This window comes from Rutilus rutilus (genome assembly GCF_951802725.1).
Source record: "Rutilus rutilus genome assembly, chromosome: 8".
NCBI lineage: Eukaryota > Metazoa > Chordata > Actinopteri > Cypriniformes > Leuciscidae > Rutilus > Rutilus rutilus.
This window is the reverse complement of record NC_140222.1, coordinates 19,115,185-19,136,274: the sequence shown is the minus strand read 5'-3', so window position 1 is coordinate 19,136,274 and position 21,090 is coordinate 19,115,185. Positions and strand designations below refer to the sequence as shown.

Genomic DNA, 21,090 nt, shown 5'->3' with positions numbered 1-21,090 from the left:
TAGGTGTGGGCACAGCGGGGTGGACACGTGACCTACTTTTAACACTCGAGCGGCTTGTGCCAGCTTTATGCGAGTGGACTCTGTGAGAGACACGGGGTTTACAGTGCTTGTGTGCAGAGGTGAACACAGATAAGTGGGCACATTTACTGCATTTGAAACACTTACAGCGCGAGGCGCGCGACCAGGCATAATACTTTCTTTGAGATTTCTCTGGGTCGCCGTGAAAACGGCGGTTGTGTGCAGGCGAGAGGGTGAGTTCACCGGCTCGTTGGCTGCGAAATGAGTGTCTGCAGTAACCGTGGCAACGGGGACTGACAGAGCTTGAAGCTTTGACGACGGTCCGGCCGCGGCGGGACCCAATCGTCGCTTCTCTCCTCGGGCTAGGAGGATTTTGGAGGCTCAGGCTTCACCGCGATCCTCTGCCGGGGTCCCCGGGGAGGCGGCGGTCTAGCGCGGCTGGTCGAGCGAGAACGAGGGCGGCCGCCCTGTCGTCGCTGCGAGGACGGAGGTCGAGCTGGACGCTGGGCAGAGCTTTGTGCAGGCTGGTCCGAAGGACGGCGTGCAGCAGGCCTGGAGCGTCGAGGCAGAAACAAATTCATTGCCTCTGTAGTCTTTTTCACCTCCGAAAAGCGGTCGACAGAGATATTAGGACAGTATCATCAGAGTACTTCAAAATATACTGATTTAACATGTCCGTTCGACAGTCGTCAGTATATAATGTAAAAAGTATGGCGGAACTAACACAACCTTGCGGTACTCCGACATTTGTAATAATTTCAGACGACACGGTTTTATTCACCCTGACTCTCTGAACTCTATCTGTGAGAAATGATGTATACCACTGAATCAGATAAGGGTTCACCCTCAGCTGTATGAGTTTTAACACCAGTTTGTCAACCTGTATGGTGTTAAATGCAGAAAAGAAGTCCAAGAACAGAGTTCTCACAATTGTTCTTGGTTTATCTAGATTTTTAGAGATAATATGCACTAAAGCAGCAACTGCATCTTCAGTACTACAGCCTTTCTTATAGGCAAACTGCCATGGATCTAATCTATCTTTAACTGCTGCAACCAAATACTGAAGTAACAGTCTCTCTAGACATTTCACAATCACAGAAGTGAGAGCTATTGGTCTAAAGTCTTTGTATTTTTTTGGACATGATATCTTCGGTAGTGGTTTTATGTCCGCAGTTTTCCATATCACAGGGACAGCATGTGTGTCTACTGAAGCTTGAAATACTGGTTGCCACACAGGTGCTAGTTCCTGAGCGAAATTTTTTAAGAGGCCTGCACTACATCCATCAGGACCCACAGCCTTTTTTGTATTAATAGATTGAAACATTTTCCTAACATCTTCAACCTCAATAACAATTCTATCTGATGGTATTAGAACTCTATGTGTTGTTTCTTTGTTCTTATCTTGTTTGCCTATTAGTTCAAACCGTGTAAAAAAGGTGTTTAGTTCGTTCCCAAATCTAAGTTCATCATCAGTTACAATGGATTTATTTGAGGACGACAGTCCAGACATAGTTTTCATAATATCCCAAACCTTTTTAGAGTTGTTAATTTTAAATGCTTTCTCCAAACACTTCCTATGAACTTCTTTTGTTTCTTTTAATTTAATTTTTAACTCTCTTTCCGTTTGTTTAAGTACCAGACTATTTTTATCTTTAAAAGCTACTTTCCTCACATTTATTATTTCTTTAATATCTTTAGTCACATATGGTTTGTTATTTGGATAAACTTTAATCTCTTTAGTAGGTATGTTCAGCTCCACACAGAAGTTTATATAATCATTTAACACTGTAGTTCTTTCGTCTAATGAGCTTTCATCAAAGATTTCCCAGTTTGTCCAATCAAAACAGGCTTTCAGTTGTTCTACACTTTCATTTGACCATATTCTGATCATTTTCTTTTCTGGTTTACTTTTTTTAAGTTTAGTCCTATACACGGGAATCATAAGCACAACATTGTGGTCAGAATTTAAAATTGGTGGCATACTTTTGGACACATAAGCATTCCTGACATTCACAAAGCACTTATCAAGGATATTATTGTTTCTTGTTTGAGTTTTTACATTCTGTTCGAATCCCGGCAACAAAGTCTCCAATTTGCACTGGTTTAAATCACCCAGTACAATCACAGGGGCATCTGAGTAGCTGAGTTGTAGTTCGTGAACATAGTCTGCAATCAGGCTTGCTGCCTGAGATGGTTTGCCGCTGGGCGGTACATATACCACGAACACCAAGATACAACCAAATTCTCTAGGCAGATAGAAAGGTCTTAAAGTCATGCTGAGAATTTCCACATTTGGATCACATATCTTATATTTTACTGAATAGTTTCGACACCATTTCTCATTTATATACACACACAGGGGCGCTGCTAAGGATTTTGGGCCCCATGAAAAGAATCTTGACAGGGCCCCCAACACAGTTGAGACTTTTTTCATATTAATTTACATAAAATCATGGTTTATGGTATTTTGACTATCATTCTCATATATTTAAGTCAATCAGACAATTGAACTCCATCCCATGTCCACACCCTTAATTTGTCCTCTGTAATACTGCACTACTTCAGTACTGTATAATGTATATACTGTGCATAGCTGTACATGTGTCATATAGTGTATTCACATATATGTATGTATGCGAGGCAAAGCCGTGCACCCGCTGCACCCTGCTCTATCGAAACGTGCTAACTTGTCGAAAAATGCTACCGTAGAGACCTGGGGCCTCATGTACAAAGCGTGTGTACGCACAGAAAAGTGCCAAAGGCTACGATCATTGTCACGGGCGGTCCACTAACAATTTAGGCCTACTTACAAATCCACCTTTTCTTGCGAAATATTGGGTAACATACTGTCGACCCTTTGCCTCTTTCCAGGGTTTCCCCACGTTTGATCACCCCAAATTTAAGACTTTTTAAAGACCTTTTTAAGAACACTTTAATGAAAATTAAGACCAACATCGCACCTATTATGCAGTGGTAAAACACCAGATCAAATCCCAATAATGACTATTACTAACAAATGTTTTAATTAAATATACATTTATTATAAAAAAAAAACTCATTCAACAACACACTGCAAAGTGATGTTTTTGGTAAATATCAAACATTCATAACAATAAACAGATAAACTAACTTTTCAAATCGTCTTAGTAAAGTTTATCAGCATTCAAATTGCTTCAACCATTGCTTCAGAGGGGTAGACAGATAGGTAAGAGAGATATAGATAGTAGGGGTGTAACGGTTCACAAAATTTACGGTTCGGTTCAATACGATACACTTGTGTCACGGTTTAGTACGTTTTCGATACAGCAAAAATAAATAAATGCCAGAGAATTTTTTTATTATTTTTTATTTATTTATTAAAACTAACACACTTTGACCAATGATGGAGCTATAATAGACTCTTCTTGGGAGCATAAACAAAACAGCTCCTTGAAAAAAATGAAATGTAACCTAATATTGTAGTAGTTATAAACAAAGGTCTAGTTTTAGTTCAGATTAACATTTGAGGGCAGCAATTGTATTCATAATGTCAAAATAAAACCAACGTAACATTATAGCCTACTATTCCTGTCAAACTTCCATGGTTGCAGTTAGTGTTACTACAGTAAGTCCATGGTGAATGTTGCTGATCTGTGGACGCTCGATAGTTCATTCATGGCACAATGTTTCTTCCTGGCTTCCACGCGCTGTTTGATCTGTTAAAAACGGAGAAATGTGAATGTTTCTCCCTAGATCTCACAGCGATGTTATTGCTTCTGTGGCGAATTCAAATGATTTATTTACTGGATCTCTTATTACCGCTGTGTAACAGTGTCGCTTCATCAAGATCGCTCGCGCTGCACTGGTCTAAACTGATAAGCGTTCCTTCAACCACACAATAACGAGTAGCCCAGTTTCGTTCCGCTTACATTACGTTTGCACATTTGATGTTGAACAATATTGTGGTCGCACCGGTCGCACCGGCGTCTCTTACATTATGAGCGCGCTTGCCACGCGCAACGCGCATTTGAGGCATTTTCACTTCCTCTTCCGTCAAGTTGATATTTATTTGTGTTACCTGGATACAATTTGGGCGGACTGAACCATTTTATGATAATCGAGAGGGGGAGAGGGGCCCACGGACGTTTGTGTTTCCTAAACAAATAAAAAAATTGACACCAGGAAACAGTAAATAGAATAATTTAAAAATAATAATTTTTACTATCAAATTTTTTTTTTTAGCACCACAATTTTATTGGGGGCTTCTCTGGGCCCCCTCTTAGTCATGGGCCCCGAGAATCGTCATCGTTTACCCCCCCTTTACAGCGCCCCAGTACACACAGATACCTCCCCCTATATTTTTACCTGACGATGTATCTCTATCAGCTCGAACTAAAGTGAAATCAGGGATTTCAAACATCGAGTCAGGCATTGTAGGCTTCAACCAACTTTCCGTGAAACAAAGCAGGGATGCTTCACGAAATTCGTTACAGTACCTTGTGTGTGATCTTATCATGTCTATTTTGTTATTCAGAGAACGCAGATTACTGAAGACAATTGACGGCAACGGTGGTCGTTTAAATCTCCTTCGCAGTCGGCTCCGAATTCCTCCTCTTTTTCCTCGTTTCTTTCGTTTTGTTCTCACCAGCTCACGTGGAACATTTTCAAACAGATCCTTAAACTGGCCTGTTATCGACTCTTGCGTTGTCTTGAAATTTAACTCCAGCAACATCTCCCGAGTGTAGGGGCGTGCAACCCTTGAGACACCGCATGTGTTTGAGATTCCATGTGGGGTTGGGCATTGCATTGCATTGTGCAGTGCAGTTGGGCATTGCATTGTCAAACATAGTCCATAGCCGCCGATCATCCACAAAATCCAGATCAGGAGTACGTTATTCTCAACCTTCATCTTTCCACTACTAATCACCGACCGGACTTACTCACTCGTAAACAAACAAACAAACCGTAAACATGGTATACTGAAACGCAGTGCTGCCGCTGAGCAGCGCACCGGAAACTGAGCTCAGCAACGGAGACTGCCGCGGAGCTCAGGCAGGAAGGGTGCTTTTCTGGACGCCGGCTGTCGGCGGCGTTGGTGAAGGAAGCAGCCGTCGAGTCTGTTCGGGGCTGGCTCTTCCGGGGAAGACCAGTCAAGGCCCAGCTGTTCGACAGCTCGCGTGAGGAGGCGTAAAAGTTCCGCGTCCTCGCCCGCTCGAGATCGGCCTGAATCCTGGACTGACGAGGAGGCAGTGGACCATTCCTCGCTGTCAGAGGCCAGGAGAGAACAGCTGTCCGCGGCGCGTTCACCAAACTCATCCGCCTCATCCCCTGAAGCGGCGGAGGCGCGGGCGAGGGCCGGCGGCTGCGCGGCCGTGAGGGGGGGCGGGGAAGGCGAGGGAGAAGCTCGAGGGAGAGACTCCGGCGAGCTTCTGTGCGCCTGGTTGGTCTCCGGCGGTCGCTGTGAGCGGCGCTTCTTCTTGCGCGGCCCAGCAGGGACGGGCGGGGAGACATGTTGGTCGAAAACTTCAAGCCGAGCCCGCAGGGTCGACATTGAAAGTTCCTCGCACTCGGGGCAGCCGCCCGTGGAGAGTGCGGTGGCGGCGTGATCGCGGCCCAGGCAGAGAGCGCAGATGGGATGGCGGTCTCCGTTGCTGAGCGGGGCGTGGCACGAGCCGCAAAAAAAACGGGGCATTTTTAGAAAAACGCCCCGTGCTCTTTTAGAGGAGAGGGTGTGTTGCAGTAGGCGAACACACAGCAGTGAAAAGGATATGACGCCGGATAGCGTAGCAGGCACGGAAGGCTGAAGGCGGCAAAGGCGGCCGGCTTCTTCAGGCGCTGTCCTAGGCTTGCTGGTCGCTGGTTTCAACGGCGGCGGCTTCTCCAGATCCAGCGATGCGAAGTGCTTCGCTGAAGACAAGAAAATCAGAATTTTAGCCTGTGAGCGCTGAATATATACACGCTGGCCACGCCCATTCTGACGGTTAGAAGGGTGTGGAGGGCGCGAAGCGCCCTCATTGGTTGCCGCGTTCAGAGCGCTCACCGATAGGCTTAAGCAGTTGCAGCCGAGCAGCCAATGAGCACGCTTATACAGCCTGCCTAGGTCTGTCGGCTGCTGCACTGCGTTGACAATGAATACAAAATTAAGGATAATGTTTTGGCTTCAGATCTCGAAGAAAGAAGACTTTCCCGATGCGTAAGCTACTTACGCAATACGAGAGAACCTCTCGTAAGAGAACTCCGCCGGCAGAAGGGATTCCGATCCGACATTATGTTGCTCTGTTTTAAAACTTAACTTTGTTTGTAGTAGTGACTACTTTGACTTTCCTTTATGCCGTAGTGGTGAAGTATCTGGTCACTCTATACGCTGATTTCACACAGCCGTTATTTTGAAATTGAAAGCGAGGCTCCGGTGGGAAGTAAACCGGAAATGTCGCCTTTAATCACAGGAGAGTCGTGAATGCGATGGCCTATTGTTGTGTTTAATGATGTTGTGTCAATTCTAAAACTGTACATACATTTCTTTCATACTTTAGACTATAAACAGTGAAATTCATTTATAAATAAAATATTTTTTTTTTATATAATTCAGAAAGTAAAAAAAAAGAAGCAGGAATGAACTATATACATATCCTATATTGGATATTAACATCCAATAGTGTAAATCGCGGTAGCAGCTTCAGGTTGGTAGTCCAAAGGCATTGTTGTTTATCTTTACTTCCGGGGTTTTTCCCACCGGAGCCTCACTTTCGATTTCAAAATGGCGGCTGCGTGAAATCAGCGTAAAGTTATGGGTCCAGGCTGAGGAACCAATTAGTATGCCAGTAGTATGCCTGATCTAAATCTGTTCTTGCGATAACTTGTAGCTAACGTGAGCTGTTTTAGTGTTATTATGTGGTAGCTTTATGCTATATGCAAGGTAAGATTAAATTAAATTGTATATTGTATATGTAAACTGTGTATATTCTATAGCTAATATTTAAAATCTCAAGTTGCGTCAATAGCAGGAGAAAGAACGCAAAATTTAAAAATACTACTTTTATTGTGTCACGACATGTAGTTTTAAGAGTTTTTCAGTTGAGAATGTAGTTGTTTTAATCTCAAATATGTTGTTTGTTTATACAGATAGCGCCTATTTAAAATTTTGATCTGACGTTTTCGGAGTTGTGAGATCCAAGGGATCACCGGGCGCTCAGCGCTCATGTATCCCGCCTGGAACAGCCTTACCTCGGCTAGTGCTGCAGACGTTTGCTGCTGGTTGATGTCTCTATACCAGTGGGGTCACCGTGATTTTGCCAAGTAAGATGTGTTCCTGGATCAACAAATTTTGTTGATCCTGGATCATCATTTAATCAACCAATCACAAGCCTCTGATGTCATCAGTGTGTGCCGACCAAATCCAATCTGTCCATTTTGAACCTTCCCTCCTCTCTTGCCTCGGGCTGACTGACAAAAGGTAAGTTATTTTGTCTGTCCTCTTTCTTTGACCCTCTCTGCAACTAAAAATCTGACTTTGTAAATGTATTTATTCACTAAAAAATCCTGAAATAGAACACTTAAATGACATAATGTAATGCAACCCTGAACATACATGCAACAGCCATGAGCCGTTTAGCTAATAGCTAAGCTTACTTCACTCCACAACCCCTAAAAGTCTTCTTTCTCTCATACCTTTACACACAAATACACATTTAATATTTAATAAAATGTTATAATAATGTTTAAAAATTTCAATAAATTTCAGGGCCCGTATTCATAAAGAATCTTAATGCAAAGAGTAGCTACTAGTGACAAAATTCTAAGAAAATTCTTAGAAATGTGGGCGTTTACTCTTAAATTTAAAGAAAAAATCCTAGTAAAGAAAAAAGTAATTCAGAAAGCATCTTAACCCTTAAAAGAGGTCTTAAGGTCAAAATTGTTAGGAGCATGGACGAGGACTTTTAAGAGGCTGAAGAGTATCTTTAGCAGAGGAGAAAATGGCAGAAAGACGAAGAAGGAGAAGAAATGTGTTGCAGACAATGGATGACAGTGAGTTAATAAGACGCTTTAAATTAGATCATGCAGGGATCATGTTTGTGACAGATCTTTTTAGAGACACGCTAATATCTCCAACACAGCGCAGAAATGCCATAGCGCCCGAAATGAAAGTAATCACTACATTACGATATTTGGCAACTGGGAAAATTCCATGTTTGATACATTAAAACCAACATTCAAACCACCAATTAAATAGACATGCCAACAATCAGTGTAATTAGAAAGAGTGGAACAATTTTTATCATTCTAAGCCAAGCAAATACCTTATAGGAAATCAACAGCATGGTTAATAAAATAAGGATTTATATATATAATGTGTGTGAGAGAGAACGATCAAATAGGAAAAATTACGCATGTAAGTTCAAAGTGAAGGCTTAGAATAGACCCTATACTTAAAATCACTTTTTTCCCCTTCTTGGACAACCAACCAATCACAGTCTTCAAAAGATTGTGTCATACATAGCAACGGGGTCAACCCCGCCTCCTCACTAAGATAAAAGTTTTTGTATTTTCCTTACTCAGAGTTGCTCTCAGATCGGTCTCGAATCACTCCTACATAAAAGTTTTTAAGCTAAATTAAGAGTTTTCTGAGAGGATTCTTAGAATCTTTATGAATACGGGCCCTGGAATTTATTGAAATTTTTAAACATTATTATAACATTTTATTAAATATTAAATGTGTATTTGTGTGTAAAGGTATGAGAGAAAGAAGACTTTTAGGGGTTGTGGAGTGAAGTAAGCTTAGCTATTAGCTAAACGGCTCATGGCTGTTGCATGTATGTTCAGGGTTGCATTACATTATGTCATTTAAGTGTTCTATTTCAGGATTTTTTAGTGAATAAATACATTTACAAAGTCAGATTTTTAGTTGCAGAGAGGGTCAAAGAAAGAGGACAGACAAAATAACTTACCTTTTGTCAGTCAGCCCGAGGCAAGAGAGGAGGGAAGGTTCAAAATGGACCGATTGGATTTGGTCGGCACACACTGATGACATCAGAGGCTTGTGATTGGTTGATTAAATGTTGATCCAGGATCAACAAAATTTGTTGATCCAGGAACACATCTTACTTGGCAAAATCACGGTGACCATTCTGGTGGAGTGGTTAAACATGAGATATAATTCGTCTTTTGTAGGCTATGTCTAACGGACGATCTTTGATCTCATTGAATCGTTTTGACTGAGGGCAAAGTTTAGTTTTATGACTTTATATAATGTTAAATTATTTAGGCTATTTATCTTTAACGTTGCAGCCTGCTGACTTATGATTGACTGAATCGTTTAAAGGTCCCGTATTATGCCCCTTTTCGCAAGATGTAAAATAAGTCTCTGATGTCCCCAGAGTGTGTATGTGAAGTTTCAGCTCAAAATACCCAACAGATAATTTTTTACAGCATGTTTAAATTGTCGTTTTTTTGGGGCACAGAAAAACGTCTGTTTTAGTGTGTGCCCTTTAAATGCAAATAAGCTGCTGCTGGACGACCCAGGGGGCGGGGCTTCATGAGCTCGCGCTCAGTCTGTCAGGACAATTTCATCTCAGGGAATGATGATAATATCAGAAACTCCAACCCGATCTCACGGGAAAACGTACAAATTCTACGAGGTGGCTAATTCATATGAATTCATACGACCTCACTCGTACGAATTCGATTTTTGCAAAATCGTACATATTTTACGAATTGCCCACTTCGTATGAATTCATACGAATGACCTACCCCTGACCCCGCCCCTAAACCTACCCATCACGTGGGTTTAGACAAATCGTACAAATTCGTACGAGTGAGGTCGTACGAATTCGTACGAATTAGCCATCTTTTTATCATTCGTACGAATTCGTACGAATTAGCCATCTTTTTATCATTCGTACGAATTCGTACGAATTGGTCGTGAGATAGTGTTGGAAACTCTCAGTAACGGTGTTCATTTCGAGTCGGACAATAATGCCTACAGAGTCAGAGTGCTGTATAGAGATGAAACAGGTATAGTTTAGTAGTTTAATTACGGTTATTATAACGTATTTGTCATCTGCTTGTATGTATCCATTATTTATTAATAGCCTACAAGTCTGCTGTCTGAATGATGATCAAACATATACTGATGACTGATGAGTTTAATAAAGTTTATTGTAGATCACACAAAAGATGAAGCATCAGTTTTACTTCAGAAAATCACCGTAAGAGCTGAGTAAACACAGTAAGTTATAAGAAGTGCGCAAGTACATAAACGAATTTCGGTAGAGTTGAGGGAGCATTCCTGTGGGCGGAGGTTAGTCAAAAAAGTTTGACTAAAGTTTGAAACATGGGATCACGAAGAACGGGACCTTTAACAAGGAATAGGCAATGTCTGTCCTGTCGTGCCGCTGTCCTGCCGTTTAGTTCCAACACTGATCAAACACACTTGAACCAGCTGACCAATGTCTTCAGGATTACTAGAAACAGGCAGGGGAGTTTTTATCAGGGTTGGAGTAAAACTGGAAAAAAGTGAAAGTGGACCTCCAGGATTGACATTGCCTACAGAGCTGTTATTCCATATATCATCAGCTTCCTGTGCTAAATGACTTATTTGTATTTAACCCAGTATTTGCTCTTGTCCTGGTATCTGATGTTGAACATGTTGTTTCCACAGTCCACTTGCTTTTATTTTTTGTCACTGTTATGAACGCTTTTAAAATGTCATAATAAAAGTCCCAAGAACATAAAAGACAGAGACCCTCCATTAAACACAAGACCATGATTCAATGTGAGAAACACTGACTCATAAGCCGTAATATCTATTGTTGAATTTGCAGAAAATTTCTGTCATTTATTCATTTTGAGCTCCTGCTGTTTTTGCATCTGAAACATCAGGTTTATTTTTCTCCTTTTGAAAAGAAAAAAAAAAATCACAGAAATCTGAAATGACAGAGAAAATCAATGTAAACTCTCACCGCAAATCAATGATCAAACTCTCTGTGATTCTGTTTCTTTACAAATTATGTGCTGGTCATCGTATTGACATTTGTTGGGTGTACAGTACATAGTAAATCACTATATAAAAGAAAAAAAGGCATTTCAAATAAAGAGTTTTAACTCACTATTGCTTTATGGTGCGTAATTTTAAACACCTTTTACCTTATTTGAATTATTCTCAGGTTAGGTAAAGTAAGTCGTCTGTCCTAAATAATAAGCATTTGAATTTCCATACTTACAATGTTTAGATCACAGAAGACTTCTCTGTGGTTAGTTCAGCTTAATCTTTTGTAAAACAGAGACTTATGGCAGACAAGCTTCTTAATTTCAATTATATATTTTTTTTTTATTAAATACAGATTAACTAGTTTACATAAAAGGTACTAATATATAAAATTAAATAAAAAAGTAAATCAAAACCAAATAATTTACAAGCTTTTAACTTCATGAGGCACAATGGCAAGGCATCTAACACCGGAGAGGCCGTCCTTGGTGAATCAGCGTCTGACTGGACATGTCATTCCAGCTCTTTTTAAAGTCCATCAACTTTTTGAGATCTTCAGAAATCCCCTCCTGGAAACCCCCTAGGACTTGGTCATTAAAGCCTTTGCCTCTTCGTCCTCCTTCTTCTGGACCTTTTCTTCATCGCTGTATCTTCTGTATCTCGTCCGCAACACATAGACGGTAATGCTTGCATTTTTCTTCTTTCTTTAGCAAAGCTCTTTCTAATACATTTTCAATTTCTCTCTCTGCCATATGCTTAATAAATGCTTACAACATTCAGTGTGGTATGTTTTTCTTCATAAACCATTTTCCCAATATATGGTTACAATGATTATTACAGTGTCTTACATTATATAACACTTTCTTAATAAATTGTTTAACAACAACTTCTGCTGTCTTTCTTTATAAAACCACTTTCTTAATACAGTTACAACTGTGGTTTACTATGACACATAAGTACTTCATATACCAAAAGGCATTATTATAATAATTGCACATTCCATAACACTATACATATGTATGTAGTATGTGTCTCAGAGTCATACACTGAATTCTTTAAATCCATTATTATACTATTTTGAACACAAACATGCAACACAATTATGGAAAAACAAGCATTAATTTTCATAATACTCATTCACAATGAAACCTGAAAAAACTGTTCAGACAGTAAGATAGATTTGTAACTTTAGTATGAACACAGAATATCAGAGCGACACTCTGAGCTTTTATCACTTCAGTCCTCATGAAATCAGTCACTTTAAGATTTCACATTCCCATCTTATAAGGAGACAGAGACAGATTTACTTGAGAAAAAAAAAATAGCACGGTGTCTATATTTTTACAAGGTTTATAAGAAGGCAATCATTTAAAGTATTTAAGCATACATTGAATAAAACATTAACAAATGTAACAGTGCAAGAGCATAAAATAAAAAATAAGCCATCAAAAAAAAAAGCATATATACTGTACACACATCAAGTTCAGTTTGAGTATTTCTGATATAATCTGTAAAAAAATTACAATAATCAAGCCTTCTTACAAAGTGTAACAAACTAAATCACCATAAATCAGTCAAAATGACTTTTAATACAAGAACAATATGATCAGCATACGTGTAGAAGACAGTTTTACATTAATTTCATAATGAACAAAAAATGTTTCTGTTTATGCCAAATTTAACAAAACTCTTCATGTATTAATTTCACATCTCAAAAGCACACATGGTTGACTTCAAACACTGTTAATGTGTCTATTGTTACAGTAAATCATCACTGTTGGCAGTCTTATCTTTCTAAGGATCGTTTGTTTCGTTCTTTTCCGCATCATCTGTGAGAAAACGAATGAAGAAGTTAAAAAGAGAAAGAAACAGTCTTACGTCTGCCTATAGCACTGACGCAGCATTGCATTACAATTTACTGTATTAACAGTGTTTATTAAATGAACTAATGAAGCCATATTAAGGATTTAATGCTGAGTGTTATCAACAGAGTCAGGGCTCCTGCTGTATTAATTAAACTGTTTGTTTAAACAATGAAGCTTTTCATTCAATGTTAAATTTACTTGCTTAACAGACCATTGAAAAATTATCAATGCATATATATCCTGCTGGAAAATGAAGGAAGCATGAAGTGCTCTGAAAATGTCCTGGTAGACGGCTGCGTTGACTCTGGATTTAATAAAGCACAGTGGACCAAAGTCCTCTTTTCTGATGAGAGCAAATTTTGCATCTCATTTGGAAACCAAGGTCCCAGAGTCTGGAGGAAGAATGGAGAGGCACACAATCCAAGATGCTTGAAGTCCAGTGTGAAGTTTCCACAGTCTGTGCTGGTTTGGGGAGCCATGTCATCAGCTGGTGTTGGTCCACTGTGCTGTCCACTCAACGCAGCCGTCTACCAGGACATTTCCAGAGCACTTCATGCTTCCTTCAGCAGACAAGCTTTATGGAGATGCTGACTTCATTTTCCAGCAGGATTTGCACCTGCCCACACTGCCAAAATAACCAAAACCTGGTTCAATGACCATGGTATCACTGTGTAATTACTGTGTGATTTCATGTAATATTCTAATTTTTTGCAATCCTGTTTTCGTGGGTTTTATGAGCTGGAAGCCCAAATGATGTACAAATAAACAACTAAATACTTGAAATCGTTTAAGTTGTGGGCCCTGAATCTATAATCTATGGAAGTTTAACGTTTTGAATGGAATTTTAAAATAAATAAACTTTTCCATTATATTCTAATTTTTTGGAAAGGGTCTGTATGTTTAGTTGTAAGAAATACGTGACCTGATCTGTCCAGGATATGATGCCTCTTCAGTCTAGTTAAACAGCTTCTTTGTAATTGTAATGTGTTTAAAATATATTTAAAATATTTAATATCTTCATAATAAATTGGGCACATCATACACAGACACAGCAAATAGTGCAATTGTTGCTGAGATCAAACACTGTCGTATCTGCAGTTACTATGTTCAGTTTGAGTTTTCTACAGACACACAGATGCAGATCACAGTAGATCAGTGTCTGCCCTTCATCTGTTATTGTTTAACAGTATTCAGACTTTACTCAGGTTTATTTCCAAATTATGTGAACTGTGGGTGATACTTACCCGTAGGTCTTTTGCAGCAATGGCAAATCACACCAACAACTGCAAACGCCAGCAGAATACCTGCTATAGCACCTGGAGACAGATCTGAATATGTAATGATAAAGACAGACATTAGTGTGAGTGTGTCTGATCTATAACACACACTATAAACATCAGCACTATATAACCTGAGTGTAGATCTGATACTGTAATGATAAAGACTGACATTAGTGTGAGTGTGTCTGATCTATAACAAACACTATAAACATCAGCACTATATAACCTGAGTGAAGATCTGATACTGTAATGATAAAGACAGACATTAGTGGGAATGTGTCTGATCTATAACACACACTATAAACATCAGCACTATATAACCTGAGTGAAGATCTGATACTGTAATGATAAAGACAGACATTAGTGGGAATGTGTCTGATCTATAACACACACTATAAACATCAGCACTATATACAGTGCTATGCATAAGTTTAGACACCCATGCTAAAGTTGACTAAAAAGAGGAATAAAAAAAAATCATCTTTTGGAAATTGAACTTAATGCCTTAATTTTAAAAATTAGGAAAAATCCAACCTTTGGACACCAATTTTCTTTGTGAATGAATAATGTATCATAAATAAATAAATGTTATTCCTTAAAATACAGGGTGCATAAGTGAGTACACCCCTATGTTAAATTCCCATAGAGGAAGGCAGATTTTTATTTTTAAAGGCCAGTTATTTCATGGATCCAGGATACTATGCATCCTGATAAAGTTCCCTTGGCCTTTGAAATTAAAATAGCCCCACATCATCACATAGCCTTCACCACACCTAGAGATTGGCATGGTTTTATTTCAGTTAAATGGTAAATGGACTGCATTTATATAGCGCTTTCACAGACCCAATGGCCACCAAAGCGCTTTACAATATTGCCTCACATTCACTCACTCATTCATTCATACACCGACGGCGGTGCCATGCAAGGCGATCCATCTCGTCAGGAGCAGCTGGGGTTAGGTGTCTTGCCTAGTGTTTATCTCCATCTTTGAGAGCTTTATTACATTTAACTTTACAACTTCATGGCACAAAACCTTGCCAGCACTTTGCAAAACATTCCAAAATTTGTCTGATCTATGACGCAATTGTAGGCAGCAGAGCAAAGTTGATTCTGCGGTAATTTGATCTAATATTTGATGTTTTTTTTTTTTTAAATCCTGTAGATTTTTGTAGGCACAATAATTAACATGATAATAAACAGCTGGATGACTGTTCCATTTGTTGACATGACATGGTTAGAATCACATTGTACATTTTATATAATAAGTTGGGTGTCCTCAGAGATAATCACCATTTTTATAATAAAACCATTATTTAAAAATATGATATTAATCATAATATCTCCATCTATAATAAATCTATCTATGGGACCTCATTCATTGCTTTCAGAAACTTTATATTTAAAATAACTTGTTTCTGTATTTTTAAAATATATATATTTTATTAACATACTTTAATGACAGTATATGTATTGGAAAAAACCTCTATGCTTTCACTTCCTTTCTCCATGCTCTCATTATTCTTTATTCCCTATTTATTGCCTTCTTATGATGAATCTCTGTAAATATCAGTTCTACATTTTGGTTATCAGACACATAAACATGCAATTAATCTGCATCGTAGGGATACACAAAATTACTGGAACACCATCGGAATCAGCCAAAAAACTAAAATCATTGGCCTGGTATGAAAAATTATGCCGATATGCCTTTCCAATGAGATAAAATGTTGATTATGTGCCTACAATAACTCCCATGTGTGCTAGCAATAAGATCACATGAGCAGTGTGGTAATTCTTGAAGTGAACTTTTGCCTGTATGGTGATTAGGGTCAATGTTTTGGACTGCAGCCCCGAAATAATGGAACATAAATAATGTGACACTGAAGACTGAAGTAATGACACTGAAAATTCAGCTTTGCCATCACAGGGATGAACACAGGAATTCATTACATTTTAAAATGTATTCAAATAGAAAACAGTTGTCTTAGTGAGCATAACAGACTTGTTTCATAAACATAAAATACAATCTTAATTATTCCCAACTTTTGACCAGTAGTGTGTACATCTTGGATAGTATGATTACTCTAGGTTGATTATCCTTTTAATAACACCATTAAAGCAGAGGCGCTGACGTTGTTTTGGGGGAAGCAGAATATGCTCAACCTGATCTCACGGGGAAATGTAACTATTCTATGAGGTGGTGATTTCGTATTAATTCATATGATGATTATTAGAAAAAAGTAAGTACCTGAAGTTTAAGCTCACTAGTGTCACCACAAACATAGTTAGAATGCTAATGTTTCCATTTAGTTAAGCAGCTTTATCTTTAAGATGAAATCTGTAGATCTTCTTTTAAATAAACAAAGAGTCTAACGATTTTCCTGTAAAATAATGTTAATATCCTTTACGCTGAAATTTGAAAAAAGTTTTTTTTCTGCACAGACTTGAGAATTGTTAGCAAATATTAATGACTGATTTAATGCAATCACATTGTATAGCATGGCAAAAAATAAAACAAACAAACTCTACTCACCACTGACAAGAATACTAATTAAACCTTTGGTGCCTCTGCGGCGGCTGGTCAGTATATAGACGTCAGAGTCAGCGTTTGTGATATTTGTGATGTTCAGAGATCCAGTCTGATCATCCAGCTGCAGTCTGTCACTGAATCTCTCATCAAGAACATCTTCATATAATGGGAACTCACTGACCGCTCTGTTGATTTCATCTATACGGATGCTTTCAGCTCCATACATCCACAGTATCTGATCATCTCCCTGTGTTTTAGTATCAATCTGAAGAGTGACATCACCCTCTTTCACTGACATAATCTTCATTTCTAGAGAAAATACAGAAACAGTTTCTAAGAGATTAACATTTTATAACACTGTAAGTAATTTCAGCGAACACATGCAACTGAGTATCCACATCTATCTATCTATCTATCTATCTATAAAAACTACAATAAAAAAAGTGCATTGAATGTTAAAACAATTTTGCAACAAACCAGTATGTTTATAATTATGACAATATTAGAAAATAATATTAGAAAATAAGAATTGTTCATTGAACAGTGAGTACAAATGAGCAATTGTTCAGTGAGTAACATGAATGATACTGTAGCTTTGGCCATCATCTGACCCAGTTTCAAAAGCACTAAAATATTTCCTTTGCACCATGAACACACATGACTGAACACTAAAAACATATCAAATACATTTCTCACAAATATATCAGAGTCATAAATACGTTTTTAAAGGGTTACTTTATTTGAAGGGGGCAGTTGTGGCCTAATGGTTAGAGTCGGATTTGTAACCCGAAGGTCTGAGTCTCAGTACCGGCAGGAAATGTAAGTGAGGGAGTGAATGAACAGCACTCTCTTCCACTCTCATTACCCACTGAGGTGCCATTGAGCAAAACACCAAACCCTCAATCGCTCCCCGGGCGCCGCAGCAAAAATGGGTGTGTGTTTGTGTTTAATAGGCTACTCACTGATGTATGTGTGTGTGCGTGTGTGTGTAATTGGATGGGTGAAATTCAAGATCACAAATTCAGAGTATGGGATACCGTACTTGACTACACGTCATGTCACCTTCACTTGTTTGACCAGATAAAGGTTTGTATTATTGTTTTTATTAAAAATAACCTTGACATTTATAATTGTCTACAGCTTTTTTCTCTGTAATGCCATTTCCTGCCTTATGGTTTTCTTGTTACTGGTGATGGGAGAAACTCAAATCTTTGAATAAATTGCTTCACAAAATGATTAACTGTTTTGAATCGTTCGAAACGCCACAGGCTGGTGACCCCTACTGATCAAAACAGTGGGAATGCAACAAACACTCAGGCCAAACATGCATAAAAAAACATTTTACAAACCCATTGCAAATGTTTTATTTAATGTTAGGCTATATGCTTTATGTTTTATTTATATTGTTCACACTTATTCACGCAACATTAAAGCGGGTGGTTCTGAACAGTTACTCTCTGAAGCATCAGTGTTATAGTTCTGTCAATAGATAATATTTCCTTTACACATATTTAATTTTTTACACATTATTCTCTTAACTTACACTCATTGCTGCTTTTTTAATTTACAAAAACAACAACAGGTTTTGAAGAATAAACCTCTGATTATTCCACATCATCTAAACTTATCAGAAAATGAATCTAGATTTTAATCCAGTTATCAGATTGTAAGACTTGAGTTACTCACCGCTGACAGTAACACTGAATATGTCAAGTAGTGTTTGAGCTGTGGTCCAGATCTTTAGTTTATAGAGTCCAGTATGGTTGGTTCTGGTGTTTGTGATGGTCAGAGATCCAGTCTGATGATCCAGCTTCAGTCTGCCATTGAATCCTACATTATCACCCTCAGATGTAGAGAAAAGTCCAGCTGCTTTATTCATTCGAGCTATGATTAAATCACCAAACCACCACTGAGCTGAATCATCTCCTGGTATTACAGTTTGAGGGTTTAGAGTGAGAGAATCTCCCTCCATCACTGTCACATCAACTTTCTCAACACCAAACACACCTGGTGGGGGAAAAAATAAATAAAAGCTGATCAATCCTGCCATTTTTATTTTTTTCAGTAAAGTAAATGTTACAGTGAATTTACCCTGATATGATACACAGTGTTTTTTTTTCTTTCTTCATTATTGTACTAAAGTGCTCTCTGTGTTACTGAAATCCACAATCCAGAACTGAGTCTGAATCACTGAGTCTGTATCGGAGCATATATACTTTTTAAAATTAATTTTTAATGGTAACCACACTTTACACATCCATTTACAACTGAGCTTGATCTCAGTCTCCTAACACATCATTATTTTTGCAGCAGTCTGGTGTTTTTAAGAAATCAATGCAATGAACCAAAATAGTCTTCCAAGGTTAAATGTCAGATAATACAAATCCACAACGAAAAGTTGTATAATTCTTCTAATATAGGGGAGACCAGCCAGTGTTGTAAATTTTCAATATAATTTAACCACTTAGAAATTAGTAGTATAGTAGTACTAGTAGAAGTCAATAAAAATAGGCTATATATAAAGATATATATATATATATATATATATATATATATATATATATATATATATATATATATATATATATATATATAAAGGTGGGGGTAAAAGTTAAATTTAAGAAACAGCTCATAATTAGATGAAAACATTTGTTAGGAAGAATGTAAAAGACTGGGAGACTGGGGATGGTTGCAAATATATATATATTTTTCTGTCTGTCTGTTTTGGAGTTCTTCTAAGCCAGTGCATTCAAATGTGATTCAAACTAGTTACAAGTGTCAGCAATTAAATTACATAGTTGTTATCTTTGCAGTACAAACAGAAAACGTGTGGTTTAGTTTCAAACACGAGGAGTGAAATGTTACAATTCACACACGACCCCACCCTACCGACCGACCGACCAAAAAATAAAGTGTTGTGCAGAATATTACAGGTCGTCGGCGCCCTCTAGTGTTCATACCAAACAAACCCACGCACATGCACAACCAACTTAACCCCAAAAATACAATTATGGTGGAATCACTTTCACACTATGATTTATTATGACCACGTCTAGTTCACACTTACAAATGAACAGAGAATAGTTATGCGTATTTGGCGTGCTGTCCGGGGGCAGGGCTCCGAGCTCGGAAATTGGGCCCGAACCCAGATAGGCTACTCCCCCCGTATCTCTTAGTTAGGAAGATAACAAGGGGCAGGCAAGTGTGAGGAGATGGGGTGGAGGGATGCTGAAAATATGGGTGTGTCGACTGTGTGTATTGATTGAGTGGACCTGTTGATTACTGATTGCTGAGAGCTGGTTGGAATGACTTGATTGTTTGATCATTAACGTGTTTCTCCCGAACCTTGTTAATAAAACATCATTTGTAGAAAAGTATCCGTTTGTTTAGAAACAACACACATACAAGCAAATTAGATGACAACAGCAAATGCGAAGTTTCTTTTTTCCGGTTTAGGCCTATATTTGAAACCCAAGTGTTGAATGAATGAAAATGAATGTGACTCACCGTCCACGAGTAATAAAGCCCAAAAAAAGACCGAAAGGTTCTTCATCCTGATGCTGCTTCTGTCCGCGTACAAACTGAATAAAAGAAGTGATGCTGTAAGGATGGGCTCGTAGCAAATTGTCACGTGATTTCTGCAAAAGCGTTACGCCATAGGCCTACTATTTCAAAACGGTAAAAAATAAATAATAATAATACATAAAAATAAAAATTAAAAAACGTGCGTAGTAGGATGTAAAATGTTTTTCTGTGTTTTGATTGGTCGTCTCTGCTTAGTTTGGAGGTCAACTCAGTCCGTCATGAGGTGAAAAGGATATATATTTAAATTGTGCTTTTTTGGATATAGCCTACTTAGTATTTAACTTATAGTATTAAGTGCGTATTAAATGTGTTATTTTATATTAAATTGTGCTAAAATGGAACCACTTCAAGTACATTTAAGTTTATTTCTTTTCAGTTCATTTAAAATATACTTTTATATTTCTTAAATTACAGTTAGAATATATTTGAAGCTTCATTTTAATGTAGGCTACTTCAAGAACATTTCAATAGCGTTTCAGCTCTGAGCTCATTAGAAATATATTAGCATTACACTAATAGTTTATTATAAAGCTGTTTTATTCAGTATTCAAAATTGTATATTAAAAGTGCAAAAATAATTAAATATAAATGTTAAGACATACACACTCTGAAATCAAGAAAACTTTAATATACTATTTTGTGTACATTGCAAAATAAATACATGAGTAAATTAAAAAAAAAGTACAGCAGCATATAATCTCTTGAACATAATATATAATAATAAAGATCAGTGAAATGCTATTAATATTTAAACAATTCTTTGAGGAACATTTTGGTTATACCTGTATTACTGAAATGTGCACAATGAATATTACATGTAGGCCTATAAAACTGCTAATTCTTTTAAAC

At 38.0% G+C, this 21,090-nt stretch overlaps 1 protein-coding gene across 1 annotated transcript; it reads right to left on the bottom strand.

The window, feature by feature from the left end:
* Positions 1-12,157: 12,157 nt before the first annotated feature.
* LOC311294888 (uncharacterized protein) lies at positions 12,158-20,226 on the bottom strand. Its single transcript, XM_084415953.1, has 5 exons — positions 20,164-20,226; positions 18,343-18,663; positions 16,660-16,965; positions 14,091-14,174; positions 12,158-12,810 (listed from the first exon to the last, which is right to left on the bottom strand). Exons 1-5 carry the CDS (start codon positions 20,207-20,209, stop codon positions 12,776-12,778), a joined length of 792 nt encoding a protein of 263 aa, XP_084272079.1. The 5' UTR covers positions 20,210-20,226; the 3' UTR covers positions 12,158-12,775.
* Between the last annotated feature and the right edge of the window lie 864 nt (positions 20,227-21,090).

Coding starts and splice junctions, on each gene's coding strand:
- LOC311294888 (XM_084415953.1), bottom strand. CDS start 20,209: ATGAAGAACCTTTCGGTCTTTTTTTGGGCTTTATTACTCGTGGACG. Junction 16,966..18,342: donor ATTCAGTGTTACTGTCAGCG/GTGAGTAACTCA, acceptor TATTTTCTCTAG/AAATGAAGATTATGTCAGTG. Junction 12,811..14,090: donor TTGCTGCAAAAGACCTACGG/GTAAGTATCACC, acceptor GTTTTCTCACAG/ATGATGCGGAAAAGAACGAA.